The 20,127-nt window shown below is 36.6% G+C and overlaps 1 protein-coding gene across 1 annotated transcript in view; it reads left to right on the top strand.

The window, feature by feature from the left end:
• Positions 1-315: 315 nt before the first annotated feature.
• The window catches only part of LOC129269732 (caskin-2-like), a 30,532-nt gene continuing 10,720 nt past the window's right edge, over positions 316-20,127 (top strand). The window contains exons 1-4 of the mRNA XM_064105117.1: positions 316-459; positions 7,777-7,997; positions 14,838-14,946; positions 16,776-16,884. Of these exons, the coding sequence (XP_063961187.1) occupies positions 316-459; positions 7,777-7,997; positions 14,838-14,946; positions 16,776-16,884 (583 nt within the window). The remainder of the gene's footprint in view (positions 460-7,776; positions 7,998-14,837; positions 14,947-16,775; positions 16,885-20,127) is intronic.

Genomic DNA, 20,127 nt, shown 5'->3' with positions numbered 1-20,127 from the left:
GAACTGATATTTAACCAGTTGGAAATTGACTTGTTGTTCGATATTAATCCACCACCCAGGAAAATATTGAAAGAAATAAAAATAAGTAAATAAATGAATGAATAATGAAAGTTTGACAATTATCAAGTTTTTTTTTCTTGGTTTTGACTGGCTGTTGAGTATTGTTACCATGGTAATAATATTTAGAAAGCAAGGTTACCACAATGGTACTAACTTTTATACAATGAGCTCTGATTTATTTTTTAGTAATGAAACCTCTTTGTTGTATTAAAACAATAAATATTTATTTTGAACTTTTTTTTGCTTTGATTAGGAATGAGACCTGTTCACTATGCAGCATGGCAAGGAAAATTAGAACCAGTGAGATTACTACTACAGGCTGGAGCTAATCCTAATGAGATGTCCTTAGATTCAGAGACACCTCTACACCTTGCATCACAGTATGGTAGCTACTCAGTGGTAAGTTCTATACCAGAAAAGCTGCTAAAGCAAGATTGGTTTTCATAAGAGAAAGTATCATGAATGAGGCTGTTCTCACTACATTCCTAAAACTAGTTTACTGGAAACTAGTTTAGTGGAAACTAGTTTAACGCGTAGTGAGTACGGTCGAAGCGGTCTTGGAAGCGATCTTGCAAACCAGTTTGGAAAACCACCTCGCGATGTAGTTTTCAAGATCGCTTTGCCTCGTTAAACTGGTTTTAGCGTAAGTGAGGACACAACCGTTCTTCGGGAAGCGATCTTCGCACATTTTGAGCGCGCTACTCCACACGACAGGTGTAGAATGCCTATGCTGCGGTTTCGAATTTCGCGCGAAACACGTCACCCCTATGAGAGCGTTTCCATAGCAACAAGAGCGCTTTACGTGAAGTGATTTTGAAAACCACTTGTGTGATCAAGTGGGAATGCTAGCAATGCGATCTTCCAAACTGGTTTCCTGAATCGGTTTCCAGTAAACTAGTTAGAAAGCGTAATGAGTACGGCCTCAATGATAACCTACCCCCATGGAGGGGAGGGGGAGGGGAGGGGGGGGGGGAGGTCCACTGTCTACAAGGTGGAAACCATGCTCATACACAAAAGTATTTTTTTAAATGTATGGTCAAGCGACGTACAAGCGATGAAAAGGGTATATTTTTCAACTGTTGATAGGCTTATCATGAAAATGGGATATTTGAGGCATTATTTATAGTGGGGAAAAGATACTTTGCGGTATTGATAGCCCCCGAGACCCCTCATTGACCTCCCTTGATTGAGAAATGATACTTGTCAAGGGTTCATTGCGAGAGTCCATGTATTTCCATGGTGTCCACTTTGCAATTGCAGTACTCCCCCCTCCCCTTCCTCTCCCCATTCCAGAATTCCCCATGTTCCTGAAGAAAATCCACTGGAAATACTGGCGGGCACCCTTTCTCGTTAGCCAGATATTGCAGGCACAGCTTTTGCTTTTAACCATGTTTGTCTTCTACTCTTTCCTCCAGCCTAGAAAGGCTGACTTGTGGTGTTCTCTTTCCATCAAGATAATGTTTCATTTGCTGTCTTCTCCCATCCCCTAACCTCATCAAATGGAGAGGCATCCAACAAAAGTAGTAGGGGGTCCCTCGCATTCCATCCATTGACATGGATTCATGTGGATGTGTTTTGTGCTTGGACGGACACTTGAGGTCCATGTTACAAAATGGTTGCATCCTCAAGGAGGCAACACGATCTTCGTCACTCTCACGGCGCTGTCTCTTGGAGAAGATGGTAGCGCAATAATAGATGCAGACGGGGTATCGTCGATGGGGTAGGGGTGTTGAGGATCGGTTGAAATGTGGAATTATGTAGAAGTGATTGGATTGACTGTCGTCTGGGATTGGCAGGTTGGGGATTGGTGTTGTTGTGTGTGGGCCGAGCCCACCCCCTCAGTGTAAGGAAGGGTCATGCCTGAAGTCATGGCTGGATCTTAGACTCAACAGTCAACATAGGGCTTGTTCACACTGGTTTTCTGTTGGATGACGCTTTGTTATGTAGGCCCTTCATGGTGCTATCAGAATAGGGAAATGGTATTGGCCTTGTTCATACTTGAAATGGAAAGAGTCTCTGAGAATTTTAATGCAGAGACACTTTTAAAACTCAATTTTCCTCAATGCCTCTTTGTATTACAGCTTACATTTTACTAGTATATTCCTTAATCCTCCCGTTGTCTTTTCTATTTTGTACACAGTATATCTTGATGACATTGCCTTAATCCCTGTTTACCTTCTATTGAAAAGCTAGAACCATATTAAACCGACAAATTAAAAAAATATATCATTAAAAGTAAATGTGACATGGCCGATACCAATAATTTGTAACCTGTTATATATACATTCTCTCATACTGCTAGACCCTGTTCTCATCTACTTTCTTAAACCAGTTTAATGGAAACCATTGTAACGTTCAATGGGAAATATGTCTGTGTCAAGTACACACAGTGGATAGATACTATGCTGCGTTTTCTAAAGTTTTGTGCGAAAAATGTGACCCCACTGAGAGTGTTCCCATAGCAACAAGAACACTTAATATGAAGTGGTTCTGGGGGAGGGGTACCGTACTCGGTATAAATGTATGATATGTACTGTATGTGCCGCGGTTGAGACCCCCATTTTCAGCCTAAAATTCTGTTTCAGAGCATGACCAATTCAGAAAGCTATAGAAATTCAATTTTTTTTCCTGTTCCGGAGACCCTCAAATTTGTGATTTCTCGCTCCAGAGAGAGCCTGTCCTGATCACTCAGCTGGTCAGAGCGGCGAGCTCGATCTGCGCGGAGCCATTATGCCGGCCCGCCGAAGCTCCCGCCCGCAGCTAACTTGCGCTGGCACGATATGAATCTAGCAAGACGCACGCGTTTTTCGCCTACGATCTAATGAGTTCCGGAGACCCCCGTTTTTGTGTAGTCTGTTCCAGAGCATTGCATTTTTAGCAATCGTTGATCCAAGAGCCGTTCCGGAGACCCCTGTTAAGACCAAGATTTAGTTCCAGAGCCCCCATTTTCGAGTTGAGTTGGCGCGGCACATAGGTATCATGTTATAATTTGAGTACCCCCCCCCCCCCCCCCCCCCCCGGTTGAATTACATTGAGTTGAATCACAACTGGAAAGAAAGTAGTTCATTTTAACTTCAAAGCTCTCTTTAGGCTCCCAAATGCAATATGATTCTTTTAGAGATTGATTGATTTTATTGATCAGATATAACATAAGAAGTTGAATGTAGAGGATAAAAATACTTGACAGTAAAGCCCAGATTGCTTATTTCCTTAGCACCTAACAGATGACAAGTAAAATACACTTATGAAAAAAATAACAGCTTCAAATGACTTTGAATTGATTTCTTATTTAAATGTAATTATCATAATCAACATGATATCGTCGAGAATGAAGATGAAAATATAACATTTTTTTCATGGATGACAAAAATATTTACGAAGTGAAGTATGTGCATTGCATACTGTTGAATTGTAAAGGATTTGTTAAAGTGCATCTTTGATCGTGAGAACAGACATAAAGGGCTTGGTTGTAGGTCGAGGGTCAGGATCAAAGCTCCGGATAATAAGAAGCAAATGAGGTGAAGTTGAGGCAAGGACTTTCAGATTTGTGTAAACACGATCTTTAAAGTGCCAAGAGGTTGGAGGAAGTGGAAGAGGAGGGTCCCCAGTTCCACCCATATCCGCAGGGCCCAAGTTCTAAGACCTCTAGTCTAGTCTGGTTCGTATGTAGGTGGAACTGTGTTGTCTAGTCTTTGACAGACTTGTGCAGTTTGATGTAACTGCTGCTGTTACTGGTAATAGGTCAGGGTTGTTATGTCTGAGATTGTCATAATGATGTCATGTGACACCTGTTTATGGTGGAGGAGAAGAGAGAAATATGAAGCAAAAAATAATATCATTTTTCAGTCACTCCATTCCCTTTCAAATACTTCACAATTGTAGAGTGTGCTTTCAAGTTGAGAATTTGAAATGGTCTGTTGACTTGAAAAGAATGATTGAAAGATCTGTTTATTACATTGACATAAATTTTCATCTTGTCATTGGAAAGTTTGAAGACCTAAAAGAACATCAACATGCATGTGAATAAAATTGATATGTAATAATAATCACTTCATTTAAAACCTATTATCGTTGGTGTGATATCTTTGATTATATTGATATTCTAGTTTTATTTGAAATAGTTCAACATTAAAAAAAAACATTTATTAGGATCCCAATCAACTAAGAATTTGGTAGATTCCATTGAATTATAAAGAAATTACAAGTATTATTTTTTCAGCTTATGAATAGATACATAAATGAATAATTAGAATCTATTGCAATATTGGAATCTATTTATAAATTGATTACAGTCTAAGCCACCGGTTGATTTAGATCCTAATAGTTTGAATAGTTTGTTTAAAAATGTATTCTGTAAGAGGTTACATTAAGCTAACAATCAAGAATAGAAATGTTATTTGTTTGGACTTATAGAGTTCATGAACTTGTGAGGTAGACATCAATATTGTTTAATTATAGACAAAATTCAATATGAATGAATACAGAATGTTGCTCTTCAATGTTTCTTTTATATTATACAAATTATGTGTTTAAGCTGTAGACTCAATCAAAGCTATTAAAAAAAAATTAATCAATTTTTTATGTTAATGTTACAAAACAACATGAAAAAAATCTATAAAGTATGTATTGTTTTAAAGATCAAGTCTGCCCTGGCAACAAAAAGTTGATTTGAATAAATAGAGAACAACGAAACAACCATAACACTGAAATTTAATCAAAATTAGATGTGAATTTATAGTGCATTATAACATTTTACAGTTTATCTTATTGCAGAAAGCAATGATACATCACAGTTGAGACCCAATGGTGTGACACCTTATTATTTTCATTGCAGTTTTTGTTCATCACTTTAGTTAATCATCATTTTAATTTTGTTTAGTTGTTTGTTGATTTATACTGCTGATGACTATCGCCACCAAGTCTGATCTAGCTAATGGCAATGGTGACAATGTAGTGTCAGTGAACTGTTACGCTGCTTTTTGTTGATAATTACATCATAATCATCAAGAATGTTTGTGGATTTCAGCACATATGTTGAACTGAAAACCAGACAGTTGGATGAGGATTCACAAATGCATTTATTAGGAGCAGTATGTTGAAGTTCTAGCTTGCAGGTCTGGTCAAAATTATCTCAATTTCTGTATGTGTATTGCTATTTTTGTCTCGTCTGCAGTTTCGCAGAGACCTAGTGATCATTTTTCCTGTTAGTCTGTTACAAAAAATGTTTAGCTTTTGTTCAACTTACTCTCAATTCTTTATTTCTGCATCAATTGTGTTTACACTTGGTACAAATGGTGTAAATGTTAAATTTTCTTTGTTGGTAGTAGATCATATTTGTTTCGAATGACTTTTTTTCTTTCTTTCTTAATGATTCATACCAAAATCAATTACTGATATATTATGTTTCATACGTAATGAAAATTGTATTGTATACAAATGTTTTGAATGCAAAAGAAAGCAATAAATCAAATAAAATCAAAATAATCATTTGATAATACCATGATGGACCTCTCTAGAAGGTCAATGGTAATATCACTGGTGTGTTCATGAGGGCCATTAGGCGGTGCTGCACCAGCCCGAGTTTGCTCAATCTCAAGATTTTAGCACAATCAGCCCTCTTCGGGATTAATCTTGAGATTCAAGAAACCCCGGCTTCACCATCGCAAGAAGAGCGATTCCTGCTTGAGCGAGGCATTGATGCATTATGGTCTGATCCTGTGAATATAATAATCCAGAGTGCGTCTGCACCTGCGAATTAGCAGGATAATTCGTAAAATAGCGCGCTATTTTGCAAATAATCCCAAGTTGACTTGGGATTGCAATCTCAAGATTAATCCTGCGAACTAGTGCAATAATTGCGTCTCCAATAATCTTGAGATTGTTCAGATCAGGATAATTTGCCGGATCAGAAATAGTGCGCTAATTTGAAAATCCGGGCTGGTGCAGACCGTCCTAATAGATCAAAGGTCATCTAGGAGTCAAAAGATTATGAACCACCTTGTTATTAATTTAGAGCATTGTTCATATATATCCTTTTCTTACCTGCTTGCTCTCTTTGCTCCTTGCATTACCTTTCAGAGGCAAAATTCATAGTTTTGTCTTAAGCCTACTTTTTCAAGTCAGCTACTTTCATTCATACCTAGCAAGAATACCAGTAACCATTCTGAATTGAACAGCTGGCTCTTGACATATTCTAAAACTTTGGGGATTCAGAATGCCACAGTTGTTCTGGGACAAGTAAATTGGTTCCAGAAACGATTGATATTCAGACCTTAACCAAAGTGACCATACAGGAAAGTAGTTCATTTCCCTGTTTCCGATTTATTCTTGATAATATCCAACTCAAAGACGTTTGTGAGAACAGACTTCTTTCCACATTTTTTCTCACAACTTTCAGAGGTTCACAAGGCTACGAGTCCTCTGGAGAAATCCAGCATTAATTTGAATTCTGATTGTGGAATGAAACAAAATACACTGTTTGTTCTCTTGTTGTTGTACATTCATTTGGGGATCATTTGTCACTGTTTAGGTGAAACATAAGATTGTATTTGTCTGTTTTCTTTGCAGAGGGTTACCTGTAAATGACCTGAATTGATATCATAAAGTCATTTGTTTCTTTAATCGCCTGGGAATCGGAGCATTTGGGAAATTGAACATTAGACCCCAGATAATTGTACGTGAGCCTCAAATTGGAAAGGGGTGGCAATGGGAGTTTGGGACATGATCCAGTATGATAGTGTGAGCATGCTACATGATTTTAATCTGTACTTTGCACTTAGTTTGAAAAAAGTTTGAAAAATAAAGTCACACAGACAATCTATGTAACCATTTATTGACATTCATGGATGTGGTCCTTGTCTAATCCCTTCTTTCATTACTTTTATTATTGTTGATTGATTGTTATTTTTAGGGGTGGGTTGTTACGAAAGTGAGAAAGAGGCATCATAATTCAAAACTAATAATGTTTTTAGGGACAAGTAATGATAGGCATCTCCAAAATGCTGCAGTGAATGTGGGGGGGGGGGGGTGGTGAATGTGAGGTGACGGATGAGGAGCAGTTTGATATAGTCAAATTCAAAATCAGGGATGGGTGTGAATGTTTTCAATAAAAGTATTACCTTTTCCTGAATATTACAAATGTTTTATGAGAATACAACCTGTCTATAGAACCTGAGGTGTAGTATCTAGTATTGTACTTGGTTTGATTCAAAGAGTAAGCGTAAACCAGACCCCATTGCTTGTGTTCAAAGGTTAATAAGTCGGTGAAGGTTAGTTGTACCCGAATGGGAATGGTAGTAAGATTGATTCATTCTCAAGTGGGAGTGACCTAGTGCACTCTTTGACTGTAGAGGGCACCGCTTAGTCAAGGCTCTCAACACTTCCATATTACACATCTATCTGATGAAAACTAAAATTATGACAGACAAAATTTGAATATTCATTGTTCGTTCCTTATTTTTACCCTTTTGCAATCTACGTAGGCCCTATGTCTTTGAAGACTTTTCAGAAGAAGGGCTGTACACTAATTTAACTTTGGACAAAATTCTTCATTAAGTTTTGTAATATCTGATAGTAGTGTGATTTGATTTCATCTAAAAATTAGTAAACTCCTTTGAGATTCAAGCTTCTCAATTTTTTAATATATTTGTTTCACATACACCTGTATATCTTTTTCTTGAATATTCCACCTTGTTTGTTTTCATCCTTTTTTTTTAGGTTGAAGCATTACTTCAGTATGATGCTGACCCAACTGCCAAGAACAAGCAAGGAAAGACACCTTTGGATCTAGCAGCAGAATTTGGGAAAGGGAGTGTGGCAGAGCTACTGCTGAAAGGAAGGCACTGCACCACTCTCATAGCAAACACATCACATACAGGTGTTACCATGCATACACCTCTACACCTTGCGGCTAAGAATGGCCATAGTGATGTCATAAGGTAGGTTATTCATATTTAAGGTGGTTTCAAACCGCCTTGATCATAAGAATCCCTGTTAAATTACTTTTTTAGGCTAAATAATACCCATTGATTATTCCTGCATTCACACCGCCCTGAAACATATCCTTCGGGATAAGTTCCTGAAGTTACGAGCATGCGCAGTATGGTCTAAGAAGCAAGCAAGGCGCGAGATTCAAAATCACTAGCTCATCAGCAGCCACCCAAGGCGCCCGCGCCCAACTACACATGGGCTAAAAGTTCCCGTAAATTGCTTTCGCATTGCAAAAATACCTGCGACCTTGGAAAAATCCCCGCGAAAGTTCTCGTAATTTTGACAAGTACCTACTATTTAGTGGGTATTTTCTTTCGGGGAGATTACGCATAATTTGCTTTCACATTGCCAATATTACCTGGTATTTTCTGATTGGGAAATTTACCCCGATCAGAAAATACCTGGAACTGACGAACTTCGAGAGGGTCTGAAACCACCTATTGGTAAATTGAAGGTTGGTTTTCACCTGCTCTATCTATGGTCTCATCCCTCAGGATCCAATCCCAGTCCGCCTTTACTAACCAATCGTCTAATTGCAATTTAGCCCATTTACTATTTTGTGGAATTTCCCGTTGGACTTCCCAATTTCATCTAATAATCACTTGGTTTTACACAACTCAGTCTATATCATGGTTAGATGAACTTTTTATGAGCCAAATTTTCATTCAATGCAGTGCAAAATGATAAGTGGAAAATAGACCAACGGGGCATAAGACTAAAAATTGGAATTAGACTACGTTGGTACTAGGGAAAGGGTAGTATCTAGACCAAAAGGTAATTGGTCCAAATTGACCAAGTAGACCAAATGTGTTTTGCCCATGTGGTATTAGACTATCTGAAAAGTATACCAAATGCTTGAAGACAAAGTGATTATAACCTTGAAAATTTCATTTTCATCAAAATCAGACGTAACATAAGAAAGTTATGACATTTTAAAGTTAATTTCACAAAAGATTTATATGCACATCCTGGGGCCTGTTGCATAAAACTTTTACCTGAGAAAACTCTGGTAAAAACTGGAAACTAAGGTTAGTCTGATTTCTGCCATTGACTTTAACACAGGGCAAAAACTCCGGTAAAAATAACCTGAGTTTTCTCAGGTAAAAAGTTTTATGCAACGGGCCCCTGGTCTCTATTCAGATGAGGGAGATTTTTTTTTTCTGGGGTGGACTTGACCTTTTAAAAATATGACTCCTATTTGTATTCATGGAGCAACTATCAACAGAGTAGAACTTGATCAATATAGATACCCACCTAATTGAAGTTATTCATGAAGCTTTGTTTGCATTAAAATGCATCAGAGATCCTAATAACTATATAATGAGGTTATTAAACCCTAATCACTCGCTCAATAATTCAGATTCGTCTACCCTCGTCGGCTCTACAACTTCCATCGTAATCTTCAAAAGTGATTTTCATTTTAAAGGGAGATTATAGGTCAACAAGAATTAGATACACACATCTGGTTAGATTAAAATAGATCCTCCTCCATCATAATTCTTAAGAAGCAATTATTCAGATAGTTTGTGAACCTTGTAATGGTGACCTAGTTTCAGGAATCAGATCCTTTCTTCAGATTTCTTGCAAATGAACCCTCAAATTTGTACCTAGATACAATGAGAGGTTGTTCTCACTACATTCCTAAAACTAGTTTACTGGAAACTAGTTTAGTGGAAACTAGTTTAACGCGTAGTGAGAACGGTCGAAGTGGTCTTGGAAGCGATCTTCCAAACCAGTTTGGAAAACCACCTTGCGATGTAGTTTTCAAGATCGCTTTGCCTTGTTAAACTGGTTTTAGCGTAAGTGAGGACACAACTGTTCTTCGGGAAGTGATCTTCGCACATTTTGAGCGCGCTACTCCACACGACAGGTGTAGAATTCCTATGCTGCGGTTTCGAATTTCACAAAACGTGTCACCCCACTGAGAGCGTTTCCATAGCATCAAGAGCGCTTTACGTGAAGTGATTTTGAAAAACACTTTCGTGTGATCAAGTGGGAACGCTAGCAAAGCGATCCTCCAAACTGGTTTCCTGAATCGGTTTCCAGTAAACTAGTTTTAGAAAGCGTAATGAGAATGGTCTCTTAGTCATTTCTACTTCTTGGACAGGGCTTTAATTTCAATATTGTTAGGGAAAGGCCACTATTTATTGGGCACATTTCTATATTACAGCATCAATTGAAAAAAAGGGGGGGGGGGCACAACAAACCTACAGGGTTAAATAAGAATAATGATAATAATGAAAATATTTCTATTGGGCCTTTTCTTAAAAAAGATACAAAGTGCATATGAGTGGGGCATTGAGGCCAATCAAAAGAACATCCACAGACGTGATGTTTGATGGCCTATCCCTGCTTCAATATCTACTGAATTAGATAAAAATTTAGATTTTATTATTAAGATTTATTCTTATTTTAAGATTTCTAGTGCCCCAAGAAATAAAGAGAATGAAAATTCAAATATCGTTTTGCTGTTTTCATATAGGTAAGATGATTGTTTTCTTGAATGAATAAAAGAATTTGATAGATCCAGGGTCTGCACATGGTATTGTCTAAAGCAATATTTGTGCACACTTTATGGCATGTAGTTTGCATTCTACATCTCATTTGATTCTCCATTCATGAGATACCGTATGTCTCTGCCTTACATTGCAAGCGAACATCAACATGCCACACAGAGTGTAATCATATGTTACATAAACGTTGTAGCAACTGGCGGTTATCCTCATAACCCTGAAGGATGGTGACATCTGGCTTGGTTTCTTGTTATCTGTAGATAGTTATGATTGATGACATACCAATCACAGACAGCTGAATTTCATATCACTATATTATATAGACTTCAGTGGCAATGGCAGGGATGCAGCTCCTTTCATATATGCCTTCTCTAGAGTATGATATCGCTTTTTTAGTGCTGCTGGGATGACTGATCTATGTGTAGTTAAAGTTTCAGGATTGTATTAAAGAAAACACGGTTACAATAAGAATGTATCCAAATAAAGAGTCTTACTATTGACATAGACACAGTTTTCATTATACTTTCTAAAACTAGTTTACTGGAAATCGGTTCAGGAAATCCAGTTTGGAAGATCGCTTCGTGAGCGTTCCCATTTGATCAGCCGAAAGTGGTTTTCAAAACCACTTCACGTAAAGTGGCGTTGTTGCCATGGGAACGCCCTCAGTGAGGTGACATGTTTCGTGTGAAATTTGAAACCGCAGCACAGATATTCTACACACAGTGTGTGGAGTAGGGCACTCAAAATTTGTGTGAAGATCGCTTCCTGAAGAACGGTTGTGTTCTCACTTACTCTAAAACCAGTTTAATGAGGCAAAACGATCTTGAAAACTACATCGCGAGGTGGTGTACCGAACTGGTTTGGAAGATCGCTTCCAAGACCGCTTCGACCATCTCATTACACCAGGCCTCTACAAAAAAAAATTTCATCACTTGCCCTGTTGGGCAAGTGATGAAAATATTTGCTTGCCCGATAGAAAAAACTGCTTGCCCAATTTGTTTTAATTATTTTCTTTCATTATTTTTTTTTACGACGGTACTAAATAAATAAATAAAAATAAAAACAATTGAGAATCATGTACAGTAAAGAACACACATTTATAATCATAAGTATATTTTCAGCAAAGTAGGCCTGAGTCATTACGTTTATTTTGAAGAAAAAAAAAACTTTTGCTATAGTACTAGTAGATCTAAATGGGCGTTAACGGTAAAAAAAAAGTAAAAAAAAAATAAAAATAAAAACTTCCCCAAAAGTTGCTAAAATTACATATTTTGCATCTTTAAATCCATAAATGGTCATCTGTTTGCCACATTTCCTGGGAATTGTTTTGATTTAGTTGGAAACTATTATATTAAGAAAATGAAGAATATTCAGCTCTTTCTTGATTCTGGAAAAGATCGTTTTATGATGTAAAAAAAAAAAAAAAAAAAAAAAAAGGCCTTCACCAACTGAACTCTAGAATGGCTAAAATTTCACATTTTGCATCTTTGAATCCATGCCATTTATTTTCTATATTTCCTTGAAATTGTTTTGATTTAGTTGGAAACTATCAAGAAAATTAAGAATATTCACCTCTCTCTTGTCTTTTCATCATCGTAATACTAGTATGATGTTACACTCGGTCACTATTTTTTTATATTGTGGTCCCACATGTAGACTTTCATGGTGTTGCAACATTATACTTGGTCAACACCATGAAAGTCTACATGTGGGACAACAGTAAGAAAAAACATTTACCGAGCGTAACATCATCAAAATCAGAGTCAAGAAAGAGCTTAATATTCTTCATTTTTGGGGGTTGTTTCCAACTAGATCAAAACAATCTCAAGGTAATATGAAAAATAGACGTCCATTTCATGTATTTAAAAATTAATAAAGTGAAATTTTAGCCACTTTTGCCTTTCCTTTTTTTTTTTTTTTTGGAGGGGGGTTGCATCGGCAAATTGCGCAAGATAGTAGCGCATGCGCACATAGAACGTGAGATGAGATGGCACGGTTCTTCGAACGAGGTACCTCGCGATAAATTATCTGTATTTGGCGCTGATTTTACATCAGTTTCCATTGTTTTTTGACTGGTTTGACAATATATGAGAGATAGTTGTGATTATCACTGACATTTATTTTCAAAACATTCACTTGCCCGATCGGGCAATTGACTTTGAGAAATTCTTGCCCGCCCGTCATTTTCACTTGCCCCGGGCAAGCGGGCAAGCGGGTTTGTCGCGCCCTGCATTACACGTTAAACTAGTTTCCACTACAGTAGTTTCTAGTACACTAGTTTTAGGGCGGTAATGAGAACAGGGTCGTAGATAGATGATGGCAATTTGACGCTGTGTTTAGTGCATTTGATGCTAGTTTATGCTGGATGACTACTCTATAGCAGTCCTGTCACAAATTTGGAATCCACTAAATGGCTTCAATATGATGTTCAGCATTGGATCACTCCACTGACTTTTTAAAAACCATTTTCTGAAGCCTTTTTGCTGAACTTTCCGATTAAGTTCTGAATATTTGCTATAATACTATGGACATACAAGACAGCCAAGCAATGTGGCTGTTCACATAAGGTGTATAAATGTTCATGATTAACAGGAGAAAAGAGATGCATCAGTGTTGTCATGGTGATGACTCTCATGACGATACTGCCATAGGGTCTAGATCGATCATCCATTTAAAAGAATAGATTGCTTTATGTAAAGAAAATTGATTGCAATATGAGATGTGATAGATGCTGGGCAGTTATCTCAAATGAAATAGATAATATGATACAAGTATTCTTAACCCATTTTGTCCCATACCCAGGATAACTCAATCTTGACTCTGTAGAAAATATAACAGTTCACTTGACAATATAATGGTAGTAAATTAAAATTTACATTAAGAATTCTAACTGATAAGATTAATTGAATTCTAGTGTTTATGTAGATAGTTTAAAGCTATTTATTTTGCATTTTCTATGACCAATGAAAATAAAGTAGCATTGTAATAATTATACCGAACATATATTAAATATATAATAGGTTTGACAAAAAGATGTAAAGTCCACAAATATTTAAGATATTCATATGCAAGCATAAAGCAACTCATCTGCTTTATGTGTAGTGACATTTAATCGCAATATTCACCCTTTGCTTGAGTGTTTGTTATTTCTAATAATATACAATGTTTGATCATAGATTGACATAATGATATACTAGTCAGGGAAACCTGATGGCAGATAACCCGTATCACCTCAAGACAGTTCACTTAATAGTTTCTTTTCATTTATTACCTGTATTGTATTATCACAAGATTTGCTTGGAAATTCAAGTTTCTACAGTATCTACAGTTTCTACAGTTCTACGGCTGATTTGTAGTCAATCTAGATTTTCAAGGATCACCCCTGTCTTAAAAGATCTGCACTGGCTTCCAGTTCGCCAACGAATATCTTTCAAGATTTTGTTAATCGTATACAAGGCACTAAGTGGCCAAGCCCCCAGTTATATTTCTGAGCTTTTACAAAGTAAAGTTCACAGACACTCTCACAACCTGCGCAGTTCTCATGATAATTTGCTCCTTCATATCCCCACTCATAATACAAAGATAACTTTGGGAGATCGTGCTTTTGCCTGTGCAGCCCCAAAATTATGGAATGCTTTGCCGTATGTAATAAGATCCTGTCCATCAGTAGAAACGTTCAAACTTAAACTAAAAACCTATCTGTTCAAATAATTCCCATACATTTCTAATTTTGTTCTCAAGCATCTCACCAGCTCTTAATTGCAGCGCAGTAGAATATATGCACATAGTTTCTGCGCTATATAAATCAGTATATATATATATATATATATATATATAATAAATCAAATGTGTGCAGTAGATATTGGCTCCAATGGTATCTGCCTATGTGACCAAGTCCAACAGTCAAGGATTCTGTTAAGGTTTCCATTGAAATTTAAATTCATTTGAAATTTTATTAACCACTTTGATTAAAAAAATAAAAATGTAGAAATATGGAATATTTCATATGATTACATATTAAGAAGTTACTAAAAAACTTAATATTGATGATTCCGAAATTAATTTGGAACATGACAATAACCGTTGAATAGAACAGTTACATGTAGTTTTATGCAATAGAATGAACTGACTGATGAAATGACGCAAATGAGTCAGATCTTTTTTTGAGACAGAATTTATTTGTCTTCACTGCTGAGTACCGCATAGTCTCCAAATCCACCCTGAAGCAGTTTAATGTAAAGAATACCATTTATTTCTGATTTGTTTCCATATAAGAACCCTCATTGATGCCGGCATTGACTTAAACAGAGAAACACCTAACGGGACAGCCCTTCATGAAGCGGCGCTGGCAGGCAAATCAGAAGTTGTCCGTTTATTGATTATGGTGAGTAGACCGTCCCCCTATAGGTGTCGGGTGTCACGGTCGAGTGGTTGGGATACTTGATGTTTAATTCTTAGGTCATGGGTTCAAGCACTTGGCAGTTCCGTTCATCCTTGAGAATGGCATTCACAATAGAGTTTAACATGTCAGTGCCTTGTGGGGACATACTGAATGAGAGGCATATTTGAATTGGTTTACTTGTTACCTGAGGCAGACACTTCAAGCATTTTTTCTTACTGGATAGGATCATAAAGTAAGCTTTAATGACTTAACTAGTATTTTTTTGTTATATTATGGTAACCTATCAAGACTTATACCAATTAAGTTTGTCATCAGAATCTGAATCTGTTAAAAAGTGCTCAGAAATAAGAAGTACATGGTTTCAACTAAGGTTATTGCCACTGCTCGTGCTTTTTTTTAAAATACATTTGTTTACTGCTATTAGTTTTACTGCAACAACTTATTTACTACATTCAGTTCAGTTTTTGCAATTGTGTTTGATGATACAATAATTGTGAATATTACCCAGCTTTGAAGTGTGACAAGAAATGATTGCATGTTCAGTGTTAATATTAGGGTAGTGATCAATATGCAATGTTTAGATTTATTTTCTCTGACATTTCTTTTATTCCTTCATTTTGCCAACAGGTCTGCCTTTTCTGAAAATAATGAAAATATATTGTTTATGAGCAAGGAAATAAATCAAAATTCCTGAGAACAGTGTCAAAAAATTTGATTCATTTTTGACTGGATATTGTCATAGTTAGCCTCAGGGCATGGTTTGAAAAAAAAATTGCAGTGGCAAGTGTTTGATACCAGCAGTCAAATTTGATAAAAACTTTGAATAGTTTACAGGTATTACATACAATCAGTGAGTGAGACTTTTGCATTTATACGAGAAGATGTGAAATAATAGATGTTTACCAACATGTAGGCGGACATCTTTCTTACTTTGGTGAATGACGCCCAACTGAGTCTCTCACGCTTTTTTATTCTCAAAGATGAGCACGAGTGAGCTGACCTCTCAATCACAATATTTTCAAAGTAGAAGTTTTTGACAATAATGGTAGCAAAATCGATTGAATTAGATTAAAAAAGAAGCTTTTGTTTATGAAGTGATTAAATCTGCATTGCAATGATAGGAATGATTTCTTATTCATTTTAGTGTAATTTGCCCTTGACTTTAAACTGACATGTTTCTTCAATTTTAAAAGATCCTTCATGTGACGACCACATTATTTACATACCGATATGATGTAAATATCATGTATTTTGCAGAATTTCATGCAATGTATCATTTACACTAAAGATTTACACAATAGTAATGTAGTAGCATTATGTTCATTCAGATTGTTGCAGGTGACGTAGTATTAGCGTATTTACTTTTGACTGTGACGCACATGTATGACCACATTGAATGATTTCTTTTCTTATTGAAATTTCAAAAGAGGTTACCATACATTTAAACTTCAGAACACAACAGTGGTATTTTTCTTTATAAAGATAGAATATGAGGTGAAATTTTGAGATATAAAACCATTAATGATAACAAAAAATCATGTCACTGAATATTGATATGAAAGCTGTGAAATCAATTAGCTTCTAAATGAGGAATTATATATTTGTTAATACTGTATCATTTTTTGTGAGTATGACATGGAATAACAGATCTGTTCAAGCAAAGATTGTAAACATTAATAGTAACGATAGAAACCTACACTTACCTAATTATCAGATCCAATCCACTCAAAGCCGTATAAGCCTCAATGATTTTTATTAACATATTAATATTTTTGTCTGTTTTCTCCACTTCCTTTTCTTTGTTTCTGCAGAGTGGCATTGATGTACATAAAAAGAATTCCCACAGCCAAACAGCATTAGACATTGTCAATAAATTCACTCCAACAAGAGCTGCCCAGGATATTAAACAGATACTAAGAGGTAAAGAAGATGCAATACTCTCATCCACTTTGTCTTCTTGCCAATTGGTTTCATCCCACATGGTCTAAGAGGCTGTTCTCACTACGTTCATAAAACTAGTTTACTGGAAACTAGTTTAGTGGAAACTAGTTTAACGCGTAGTGAGAACGGTCGAAGCGGTCTTGGAAGCGATCTTCCAAACCAGTTTGGAAAACCACCTCGCGATGTAGTTTTCAAGATCGCTTTGCCTCGTTAAACTGATTTTAGCGTAAGTGAGGACACAACCGTTCTTCGGGAAGCGATCTTCACACATTTTGAGCGTGTTACTCCACACGACAGGTGTAGAATGCCCATGCTGCGGTTTCGAATTTCGCGCGAAACGTGTCACCCCACTGAGAGCGTTTCCATAGCAACAAGAGCACTTTACGTGAAGTGATTTACGAAAACCACTTTCATGTGATCAAGTGGGAACGCTAGCAAAGCGATCTTCCAAAGTGGTTTCCTGAATCGGTTTCCAGTAAACTAGTTTTAGAAAGCGTAATGAGAACGGCCTCTAATTCTAGTTTGTTTTCAACTAGTTCACCTACCAACCATTTGGTCTAACTAACACTTGGCTAATTTACTATTTTGTCTAATTTCCAGTCATAGTATACCCATCTTGTGTAATACCAACTTACTCTAACACATTACAGCCTATATGATTTGGTGAACTGTTTCTAAACTAAAGTTTCATCTTACAATATGTGAAAACAAAAGTAAGTAGGAGACGAAGAATGACAGTTGGCCCAAATGAATATTAGAACAAGTGATTGTTGGAACAACTGGCCATTGGAAGAAAAATAGTAGACCAAATGGATCTAGCTATGATACTGTTAGACAATCTGAGAATGAAGTCATCTACGGAATAGACTGTGAGAAGATTGCTTCCTGAAGAACGGTTGTGTCCTCACTTACGCTAAAACCAGTTTAACGAGGCAAAGCAGTCTTGAAAACTACATTGCGAGGTGGTTTTATGAACCGGTTTGGAAGATCGCTTCGACCATTCTCATTACATGTTAAACTAGTTTCCAGTAAACTAGTTTTAGGAAGGTAGTGAGAATGGGTGTCCATGTATGGATTGCCCCAGTGTAGGCATGAATCACAAATACAAACAAACTCCAGTTGACCCTTTCCTCTTTATTCAAAAGCAAGGTTTTCTGGCTGGAAAAAAAAATTGTCAAAGCCAAAATTGGGCACAATGCTTGATGATTATCAGAACTACAAATGGATCCAGGGTAATATATTTTTCTTTATTTTTGTATTTCATCTAGTTATTCCATAGAAATAAAGGCCTTTTATCATTAAAGTCAATTTGTTAGACATGGATCTCTGATTCCTTTGTTATGAACAAGCTTACTGGGCCTTTGAAGGTCATTAAAGGTCACTTAAAAATACGAGGTTCATCTCCACCAACCAAAGTTTTTCAAATTATCTCACTGTTTGTGATCCAGTAAATCATCCAGATCAGAACATGGTTGTAACGAAGACACAGTTATCAAAATGATTTGTTGGCTTAATCTCAACGTCGCAATCCCAATATTTGCAATAACACATTTTTTGGAATAAATTATGTAGCTAAATTACAGGCAGTGATGCACTTTGGTTTTGGCTTGGGTTATTTTATTTGTGCTGGTGACATACACTCTCATGACGCCTTTAATGCTCATCGGCCAAATATCACTTTCCACTGGATAAAGATAGTTTTCTAGAATCATTAAAGGAGAATGAAACTCTTGGAGCAAGTTAGCTTTTGTGAAAGCAGAAAAATCAAAGAATAAGATCAACAAAAGTTTGAGTAAAATAGGACTAGCAATAGAAGAAGAGTTATGAGCATTTGAATGTCGAGATCACTAATGCTATGGAGACCCTCCCATTGGCAATGCGACCAAGATCTGTGATGTCACACACGTACAACTCTCCCATTTGGACACTGAAAATATACCCCAAAACATCTCTTTTTGCTCATTCTAATCATATGACAAACGATTCATCAATGATATAATGTTGTGAAACCTCTGTACTTGTCCTCTCATAAAGAGAACACCTCACCTTGTGATAGACTCTAGAAAAGTGAGAATATAAGTGAAATAAGTACTAAAGTAATGAGGGAGTTGTACGTGTGTGACATCACAGATCTTGGTCGCATTGCCAATAGGAGGATCTACATGGCATTAGTGATCTCAATATTCAAATGCTCATAACTTTCTTATTATTCATTCAATCTTCCTCAAACTTTTAACAATATGTTTCTTTGATTTTTCTCTTTGATATGGATTCAGCTGGTTTCAAGGGTTTCATTCTCCTTTAAGACAAGGATAGAGTCTTGGGGCCCTTAATCTGAGGTCCAGTTTACGCTATGGTCTAATTCTATGTCAAAATTATGGGAAGAAAATTTTTCAAAATTGTATTTAAATCATCACTTTATTAATTATTCACAATCAAACAGACTCTGTCTCCGCAATGGAAGCATAAACACACAATCCACCATACTCATGAGAGAAGGGGGAGGACCACAAACAGAACTTATATTTGATTTAGGACACATGAGTTGGGGTGGGGGAATAACATAAAACAAATAGTCAATGATATTTGGCTGCATATTTGTTATAAGCTACTGAGCAAATTTGTCAGTGACTTCCACCAACAAAGTGCTTGATGAAACACTCAGAATGTCGTCAGATTTGAGGTATGACTCAGATGATAACAGCATGGTGTGAGCATAATCATGGCAATTTATAATCCATTAATAGTCTGCCAAAGAAGTATAAATTGCATTAATAAGGTTCATAAACATATAAACAACACAATAGGAAGGGAGAATAGTGGTTTATAATTGGTCTAAAGAACTGAAAATAAGAGGAGTATGTATATTATTAATGAATGTGGGAAAGTGTTTACATGATGATGACGGAACTCTAAATCCTGCAATGAGAGTTGTATATACCAGGAGCTATGCTCCTATAAATGTGAATTTCATTACCTGGGCCCCCGTCACATGATGCTTAGCGATTAATCATAGGGCTGGTTTCTATGATTGATTGCTTTGATCATTGTGTGTGATCAATCGTAGAAATCAACCTCGTGATCAATTGCTAAGCTTTATGTTATACGGCCCCTCGCTGGATGTGTCGCCAGCTATCTCTTTTGGATCAAGGTATCGAGAGATGCGTGATACCTATTATTACGTTTGATGATAGTGGCCTCCTGAAAGTGCACTGGGTTTGG

This window comes from Lytechinus pictus, chromosome 10 (assembly GCF_037042905.1).
Source record: "Lytechinus pictus isolate F3 Inbred chromosome 10, Lp3.0, whole genome shotgun sequence".
Classification (NCBI taxonomy): domain Eukaryota; kingdom Metazoa; phylum Echinodermata; class Echinoidea; order Temnopleuroida; family Toxopneustidae; genus Lytechinus; species Lytechinus pictus.
This window is presented reverse-complemented; position numbering and strand designations above follow the sequence as displayed.